This window comes from Belonocnema kinseyi, chromosome 10, assembly GCF_010883055.1.
Source record: "Belonocnema kinseyi isolate 2016_QV_RU_SX_M_011 chromosome 10, B_treatae_v1, whole genome shotgun sequence".
NCBI lineage: Eukaryota > Metazoa > Arthropoda > Insecta > Hymenoptera > Cynipidae > Belonocnema > Belonocnema kinseyi.
In genome coordinates, this window is record NC_046666.1 from 110,692,521 (window position 1) to 110,702,288 (window position 9,768).

The 9,768-nt window shown below is 34.1% G+C and overlaps 1 protein-coding gene across 3 annotated transcripts in view; it reads right to left on the reverse strand.

Annotated features, from left to right (window-relative positions):
- The window catches only part of LOC117181431 (probable ATP-dependent RNA helicase DDX46), a 186,119-nt gene that overhangs the window by 41,341 nt on the left and 135,010 nt on the right, over positions 1-9,768 (reverse strand). For all 3 annotated transcript variants that reach the window (XM_033374082.1, XM_033374081.1, XM_033374080.1), the window contains one exon: positions 7,463-7,790. In XM_033374082.1, the coding sequence (XP_033229973.1) occupies positions 7,463-7,790 (328 nt within the window). The remainder of the gene's footprint in view (positions 1-7,462; positions 7,791-9,768) is intronic.

Genomic DNA, 9,768 nt, shown 5'->3' on the forward strand with positions numbered 1-9,768 from the left:
GGGGGGGGGGAGGTTGTAACGAAGTTACAAGCGCCCCGTTATCATACGGCCCTGTGGGCCTAGGATTGGGAGTGGGGAGAGCCACCCCAGTCCTTATTACCACCAACCCCATCCCCGGTCGGTCAGTCTACGTTGAGTCTTAGCCTCCCGTCACGCCTGGTCAGTCTGCCTCCGATACCAGCACCAACCCACCCGAACGCCACACCCCGCAAGGATCACTCACCAGCATCATCGCCGACCCCCACCGCCGTCAACTGTCGGATATCTTGGCTTCACTGCCCGGATATTATCAACTCCTGTAGGTTGGTTAATAAAGCCTTTTATTTTATATCTAATCGCCTCCTCCTCATTGGCTACACCCGCTTCTCGACGTTCCAAATCCCCTTCCTTTCCTTTAATTTGTGAAAGCCCTCACAAACATGTACGAAAAGCGAGACAAGAGCCGTCGTGTAGTAGTTTCACCGTTGTTGCTGAAGCGCTAAAAGACAAACTCTTACCAGCGAAGCTCTCTTTTTTTCACTCTTTGGCAGATGATTTAGAACCATTTCTGATCGAATTCCAATCGAATGCTCCTTTAGCACCTTTTTTCATGACAGTCTTACACTCTTATTAAAGAATTGCATGACGCGTTTTGTGAAGGAAGACGTAATGGAAAAAACGAATTTGCATAGTATTGACGGGATGAAGAAAGTTGACAAGCAGTTCGTTAATCTAAAGTACTCTAAAAATATTGATCTGGGATATGCTACCCGTGCTACACTAGAAAAATGCAAAGTTGTCTCTCTCAAAAAAAAAAAACTTTTATTCCGGCAAGATTGTCGAACCTGTCTCCAATATCTAGTAGCCAAACTACTAGAGAAGTCTCCAATATCTAGTAGCCAAACTACTAGAGAAGTCTCCTCTAAAGTATCCTTTGACGAAAGCATTAAACTTTCTTAATCCTGCACAGTGGCTTCTGCTAAAACATCAGCAGAAGAGAACTTACGCACAGCCTTAGACATTCTTCTCAGCGCCAATTTTCTTCCAGCCACTGTGATTCAGAATGCAGACCGAGAATATAAGACACTATTGTCAGACGACTACGTACTTGAGCAAATGAAGATGTTCTCTCGGAAGGAAACAAGATTACACAAGTTTTGCATGCAACTACTTTCGACAAAAAAGGAAGAAAAAACAGAAAATCTGTAAAAAATATTGAAGATGTTTTTCATATTGTCTCATGGAAATGCATATTTAGAAAGTGGATTTTCCGTGAACAAGGAAATTCTCGTTGAAAACCTAAAAGAAGAAACCCTAGTGGCAAATCGGATAATACACGATGCTGTTACCATGACAGGAGGAGTTACATGTTTGAATATATCTAAGCAATTATCCTTTCTACGAGGAATGCCCACGGAAAATGGATGGATGCTCTGGAAAAACGGAGAAAGGAAAGTGTTTTAGAAGAAAATATCAAAACGGAAAAAGGGAAATGGATAAAAAAGAGAAAGAATTGAAGAGTAAGAAAGCCAAATTACTGGCAGATACTAGTAATGAGATTGCATCTATTGAGGAGCAATTAAAGAGTTTGCAATTATAATTCAAATGTTCTACATAAATAGAGTAATTTGAACTTCGCGTTTTATATATTAGTCTCTTGAATTTATTTATAGTAAATGAGACTGAATAAATTAGATTTATATCTATAAAACTCGTGCATTTTATTAATTTATGAGCGTTTCAAATAAATGTTAAAAACATTAAATCAATTTATTGTTACGCAGTCGTTGCAACTCATTGCACCACTCTTTTCTTACTTAAAATTCAAATTCTTGAAGATTAAAAAATTAAAAAAGAAAGAAAGAGCTTATATTTATAAGCGGGAATTGTCCAGGAATTTCGTGGCCAAAATTTAGTAGACATCCTTAGTAATTACAAATAATAAAAGTGTTTAATTAATAATGAAGTGAGACTTGTTGACTGAGAAGTAAACATGAATTTTCTTCTGTGCCAATAACATTATGGAATGGCTGCTGAGTGACAAATACTATAAATTTATAATAACTTGTGCGCTTTTAGTGGGCGAAAAAAGAATTGTGTTTAACGCTTATTTGTGGCATAAAAAAGGTATGCTATGAATAGACAGCATTTTTTTGTATAAAGTGAATAAAATATTACATGCAAAAATTTTTGATTGAAATTACCTGCAATTACTTACAGCGAGTTCGGTAAACAGGTGAATACGACCATAACCTCGAAGTAATGACAGATCGGCCCGACATGTTTATTATACTTTCGATTGCTTATTCTTTACCAAAGAAATGTTTTGTGGTTTTGTATGTTTATAACTGATAGTGTCGGCATAATAATGTAAACAATAATTACTTAATAATAATATAACAATCATTACTTATTAATAACTTTAATAAGTAACACATTATTTCTGATTTCAATGAACATTATTGAAAAACCGTTATCCCTAGACCTTATCCCAAGTCTGGGGATTGATCAGCCTAAAATTAATGCTGAGTCTCGATGCAATTTAACTTGCCTGAATTTTAATTAATCAAATACTTAGGGATTTTTTCGTATTCTAGAAAATGTTTTCTCTAGACCAGATAATTTAGCCCAGAATTGTTATTCCATTTTTTAAAAAATGATTCTATTTTCGAAATCGCTATCTCTGAAATTGATTTCCAAACTGGCATTTGATCAGCCTTTAAAATTCATTCCAATTCACTTTTATGATATAGATGTATCAAAAAGATATCTCGAGGAAATTTAACTTGCCTGAATTTTGATTAATAAAATATTTACGGAATTTTTGTATTTTGAAAATGTTTTTCCCGGACTTCATCTCAAAATTTGGTTTCATCAGCCACTAAATTAAATTAGAGACTCGTCGGTGATAGGATTGTTTAAAAAATTTATCTAGACAAAATAATTGACCCCAGAATTGTTATTCCATTTTTCTTTAGAAATTATTCTATTTGCGAAATCGCTATCTCTGGATCTGATTTCCATACATGCATATGATCAGCCTTTAAAATTCATTCTAATTCATTTTTATGATTTATGTGTATCTAAAAGATATCTCGAGGAAATTTAACTTGCCTGTATTTTAATTATTAAAATATTTAGGGATTTTTTTGTATTTTAGAAAATGTTTTCCCTAGACTTAATTTCAAAATTTGGTTTGATCACCCACTAAAATAAATTAGAGACTCGTTAGTGATAAGATTGTATCAGAAACAAATCTACACATACTATACTATTTTAGGCCGAGTAGATTGGAATTGCACTGAAAGATTTTTATTTTCTGATAAGGTACCAGTAATGCATGAATTTAACATTTAAACCTGATAAAATAGATAATTAGAGCAAAATTTCTGAAAAAATTAAAATAAAAATTCTGGCTCAGAATCTCGCCTTTGCATTAATTTCTGCTACACTCCTGTTATCAACGAGTATCTAATTTATTTTAGTGGTTGATCAAACCAAATTTTGAAATGGGGTCCAGAGAAACATTCTCTAAAATAAAAAATCCCAAAAGACTTTATTAATCAAAATGCAGACAAGCTAAATTGCTTCGAGATATCTTTTTGATACACTTATATCATAAAAATGAATTAGAATGAATTTTAAAGGTTGATCAAAGGCCTTTTTGGAAATCAGATACAGAGATAGCAATTCCGAAAATAGAATAATTTCTAAAAAAAATGGAATAACAACTCTGGGCTAAATTATCTTGTCAACATAAATTTTAAAAATAATCCTATCACCAACGAGTCTCTGATTTATTTTAATAGTTAATCAATCAAGACTTTAGGATGAAGTCCAGAGAAAATATTTTCTAAAATACAAAAAAATCCCTAAATATTTTACTAATTAAAATTGAGGTAAGTTAAATTGCCTCGAGATATCTTTTTGATACACCTATGGCATAAGAATGAATTGGAATGAATTTTTAAGGCTGATCAAATGCCAGTTTGGAAATCAGATCCAGAGATAGCGATTTCAAAATAGAATAATTTCTAAACAAAAATGGAATAACAATTCTGGGCTAAATTATCTTGTCTAGATACATCTCTTAAACAATCCTATCATCAACGAGTCTCTAATTTATTTTAATGGTTGATCAAACAACATTTTAGGATGAGGTCCAGAGAAAACATTTTCTCAAATACAAAAAAATCCCTAAATATTTTATGGATTAAAATTCAGACAAGTTAAATTACCTCAAGATATCTTTTTGATACACCTATATAATCAGAATGACTCAGAATTAATTTTAGGCTGATGAATCCCCAGTCTTGGGATAAGGTCTAAACATAACGGTTTTCCAATCATGTTCATTGAAATGAACCAGCTAAAATGCACCAAGTCCATCTGCATTTCCTGATGTGTATTTCATCTATGATCGACCTGTGAAAAAAAAACAATGGAAATCAGTTATTAATTTCAGAAATAATGTGTTACTTATCAAAGTTATTAAAAGCAAACTAGCTCATAAAGCCAGGTCAAGATCACGGTTACACCCCCCAAAAATGAGTGCAGCGTTTTATTGAATTTTTTCTGTTAATCTCCTTTTGGAAAAATTCTCATTTAGGCACACCTTACGATCTCTAAGAGAAACGCATTTCTAAAGAGAAACGAAAAGTAAAAGGTAAATTAAAAAATTTTACTATTTGGGAATGAATACTAGCAGGCCGAGGGGAAAATTAAAAAAAAAAAAAACAAGAAATTAGTCTCAAGCAAAGCACGCCAAAACTTTTCTTGAGCTAGCCAAGAGGAAATATACCTTACTTACTGTTTAATATCCCTATCTTGTTGAATTGATTACTATGAGCCTCGGAACGCGACTGAAGAAACGAGTACGACTAGTCTAGGTTGGGTCAACTACGTCGGGGAATAATAGTCCCGATTTTAGCGCCATCTGTGTCGGGTAGAGAAACTAAGTCAGCGCCCATGCGTTAGTGCACGCGTACATTAGGGAGGTCCAAAAATGCATGGCGAAATTTTTTTGCATACTAGAGAGCAACGATCCCCCCTATTTTATTGCAAATCCGAAAAAAGAAATTCCCTAATTTTTTATTTTTTTTATAAACATTTGCCGGTTTTGACTTCAAGTTTCCCATGCAAAATGCATGGAGAAAAATTACTTTTTTGAGTTTTTAGAATAATTTGTTCGAGTAGGAAAAAATGTGACGGGAAAGCAAGGGGACCTACAGAGAATTATCCAAAATAGAATTTCATCTATCAGACATAAGGGTTTAACACCCCTAACACACCCCCGCGAAAACCTGAAAACTACCCTTGAAACAAAAAATGTCCATTCTTCATGAAATCGACCTTTTGAACAATGTAGTCTCGTCTTTCTTTACTTAAAATTATTAACATTGGTCTACTGGAATATTTATTATCATTGGTTAATTGATTTTTAATTATTTAAACAAATGGAATTTGTTTAAAGATTTTTTTTTCGAAATTCCGTTTTCTCCCCTAAAAAGTATTACTATTAGTCTAGTGGAATATTTTTTAACATTGGTTTATTAATTGTTTATTATTTAAACAAATGGAATTTGTTTACACCATTTTTTCGAAAATTCGTTTTGTCCCTTATTAATTACTACTATTGGTCTAGTGGAATATTTATTAACCTTAGTTCATTAATTTTCAATTGTTTAAACCCGAAACACCTCTTTTTTATTATAATGAATAATCGCGAAAGCATTAAATCTATTTGTAAAGCTTTGCTTCCCGTTCTTTCCACCTGTTACAATCCTACTGAGCAGTTTGGCCGCAATGTATTTGGACATTACTTCCTCTGCACCCCGTATCCTGATTTCAGAACTGAACTAACGCCACCTATGTCGGGCAGTGAACTATTTCTGTACCCTTCACTGCCTCTTGACCTGAGCACCCTAGTTCGTGACGGCCCCGTTTTTCCCTTAGGAATTGACCTAGCCCGGACCAGTCTCACGTTCAACTGCCTCTCCGCGCTGGCAGAGCGCGCTATGCCGTGATTGGCTGAGAGTCCCTACTCTATACTACTGGAGCGGGTCTTCGTTCTCTTAGTATTGTGCGGACGTTGGCCGCGCGGGATGGCGTACTAAAGGGTGACATTTGGTCATTTAAAAAAATATTTGGTATTTTTTTAATGAAAAACCTCCCACAAAAAATGTACGGAACATAGATTTTAATCATGTCATCGCAAGTAGTGCATTATTTTTTCGACAGTTTCAAGTATCAAAAAAATATTACGAAAGACGTAATTGAAAAAAAAAACCATTAAAAACGTTTTCTCCAAATTTATGCTTTAGTTTTTTAAGGAAAACATCACTTTCAGAAAATACTATATTACTTCAGATCGCATGATTTAAATTGACGTTTTAATTAATGTTTGGGTAGTTTTTCGCTCAGGAATACTTGGGAGAAAGTCCCTATGTAAGGACCAACATTTAGCTATTTAAAAAATGGGTAAATATCACAGAATTTACTAAAGTATTTAAATTTCCTTAGATTTTGAGGAAAGAATGCACTACTTTCGTTTGCATGACTATTAGTTTTTTTTCAAGGCTTTCGACCAACAAATGCAAAGAAATTTATCTGATTTTGACGGCAAAATAGAAATGAATACCACCTGTGCGAAAATATTTGTGTAGTCTGTACTTTTCTCACAATTTTCTCTTCATTGAAGTCGGTACCCCTTGGTTTTATGAAACTAATAGATTCCTCGTAATCTAAAGTATTATTACATATTTGATTTATGGAAATTCATGATTTTGTCCCGCAGTCTAGTCGATTTTGCTCAGGAGTTCCATAAGACTGCGTGTTAAACTAACACTTTTTCGGTAGCGATTTTTTTTTGAAAATGAGATCGTCACCCATAGTATTTCTTTTTTTAAAATGAATTTGGCACACTTTATTTGGATAATCTATAAGTCTCAAAGCCGCCAGTGGTTTTTCTCAAAAACGCCCAAGACTCCGCAAGAAGGGGCATTTAATCAGCTCTAAAGCCAAATATCAACTAATCGTTATCATCTATTGGAGTATCTGACGACAGAACTAAAATTAGTTTTTCTTCCCTAGAGCTGAAAAGTGATGACGAAGCGGGTCGATAGTAAAGATGTTCGACTTCGGCAACTCCGAAAAAATATTTTGGCGTCTTTGTAAAGTTTTTTTTTCTTCGAAAATTCTTAATGTCTAAAATGAATAACTTTGTGAAAATCACACTTATACATATTATTTTTAAAATAATTTAACTTTAGCTAATTTTAAATAGTGACCCATTTATTTCGTTAGTTCTATTTACTAAAAGAACTTAATAAAATACGAAAGTTCTAAGTAATATTTATGATGCTAAAAAATATTAACGTTTAATCGGCTGTTTTGCAGTGCGATTAGATTACAGTTCGCTTCTTAAATTGATTTGGTACTTTAAATATAAATTTAAACAATAAGAATTCAAAAATCTGCGTACCTATTTCAGGAACCTCAACGTAAAATGATTTTCTAAATATTTGGTACTCCGTTGTCGTATGATCTACTTTAGCAAGTTCCCTTTTTTGCTTGTTTGCAATACCAGCTGCTGTTTCGTGAAGGTTTTCTCCTTCTTCTTCACTGGAATATTCTAAGCCATCTTGATTTTGCTCGATTAATTCACCTTTATGTTTTTGAACTTTTCGTTTAGCTACTCCAGTAACAATCATAACACCACCGCTCTGAGGAGCTCCAGTGTTTGTACCATTATTAAGAGTTTTAGGATTTTTATTGTCGAGTTTATTAACCTTCCTAACTTCCTCTTGCACCTATAAGTATAAATATTGTACATGATTAACTATAACGACAACTGTAATTTTCTGTTTGTGAATTCTATTTTGTTAAAACTCTTTCGGCTTTAGCGAACACATTCTCATCGCGTATCGCGTGCTTCCCACTCCATTTTGTCCAAAATGTCAACTTTCCTACATTATGTCCAACACTTTTACACCAAATATAATTGTTATGTACCTCTGACTGAGATTGCTTATTCAGATATTGCAAAATAAAATACAAATTGTGTTTATCATGATTGCTTTGATACTTGTTTCTTATTTTGCACTAAATTTGATTTATAGCTGCTCTGTGAAATGTATCATTTCAATAAATTTATCTCATTACGATTCATATAATTCATGGAAATTGAAACATACTTATTCTGATGGCCTCGATTTTATATATTTTTTGTAAATCTTCTTTTTTACGATTAAAAAAAATCTACTCGTTCTGTCTGAAAATGATTCACACAAAATGTGTAGATCCTTTTTTGATGAACAACTTTTGTCCAATATTTTTTTGTTCATACCTTGTATTGTTTGCCATAAAATTTAATTTTTAATTTATAAAGTTTTTTTAAAGACTAACAAAAAAAATACACATCCTATCAAAAATATATTCATAAAAAAGGTTTATATCTTTTTTGGTACAATTAATTTTGCCTCATTTATTCTCGTTGATTGTGTCGGTTTTCACATAAAACCAATACCTCTTTTTGGCTTCAAATGTTCATCTTCATTTGGTTTTTTGAATTTTGAAAATCTTATAACTTTGGAAATTTTGATTTTATCGAAAAAATTCTTGCAGATAAATTATTTGTATTTTTGTGCGATATAAATAAGCGTCAACAGAATTTTGAAATTCTGAAAAAGATAGTCTAAAAAATCTAGAAATTGTTCAAGAGTTTTGAATTGTTATCCAAAATGGCTCGTTAACGAATTCGACCTTTCTTTTTTTGATCCCTCAAATTGTAGGTTAAAGCACAATCTAATCTGATTCGCCTTTAAAAGTTATGCGATATCGACCGATGAGTGGAAGAACGTAGTGTCTGATTTTTCTTTCAAGAGACGTCGTACCTCGCTCACGGTTCCAATAGATGTCGTATCTAGCTTGTGGTTGAACAGACGTAGTATTTCACTCGCAGATTCAAAAGACGTCGTATCTCGTTGACTGCCCAAGAGAAGTCGTGCCTCTCTCGCGGTTCAAAAAACGTTGTATCTCGTTCACTATTCAGAAGACGTCGTGCTTGTTTCGCGGTTCAAAAAAATGTCGTACCTTGTTCGCTGTTCAGAAGACGTCGTACATTGCCCGCTGTTTACGAGACGTCGCGTCGTATCTCGTCGTGGCCGATTACGGAGTCCAGTTAGAAGTGCACGCTACATTTTTTCTCTTTTTTAAGTAACTAGAATGCATCCAAGTGTCCAGGTTGGTTGACTACTGAGCCCAGTTTTTGCGCTATACATTTTTTTCTATTTTGAGTACCTGGTGTGCAATTGTAACATTATTTACTTATGTTTAACTGAATATAATATAGAAAATAAATCAATAAACTGGTTACCCAATAAAAAATGAGGGGCTGTTCACAAAAAAACTCCGATTCGAACTCATCTTACGAAAAACATCCATTGAGCAAGCTCGAGACGAAAAGTATCGAAGTTGCCCATTAACCGCGAAGAGTATCACTAAAGTCTCTTAGTCGTGAAAAGTATCCGACCTCCCCCCCCCCCCGTCTATGGCGAAAACTATCAGTTTCTCTGGTGGGCTTAGGGTTTACTAATTACGGAATTGAAGACTTAGGGTTTGTGGGATTTGGGTTTGTGATCTTGAGACTGGTGGGCTTGGGGTTGCTGGTTAGGGAATTGTACACTTAGGGTTTCTGGGCTTGAAGATTATGGGCTTGGGATTGGTGGGCTCGGCGTTAGCAAGTTTGGAGTTAGTGGTTTTGGGGGTTGTAGACTTGGGGCTGGCGGG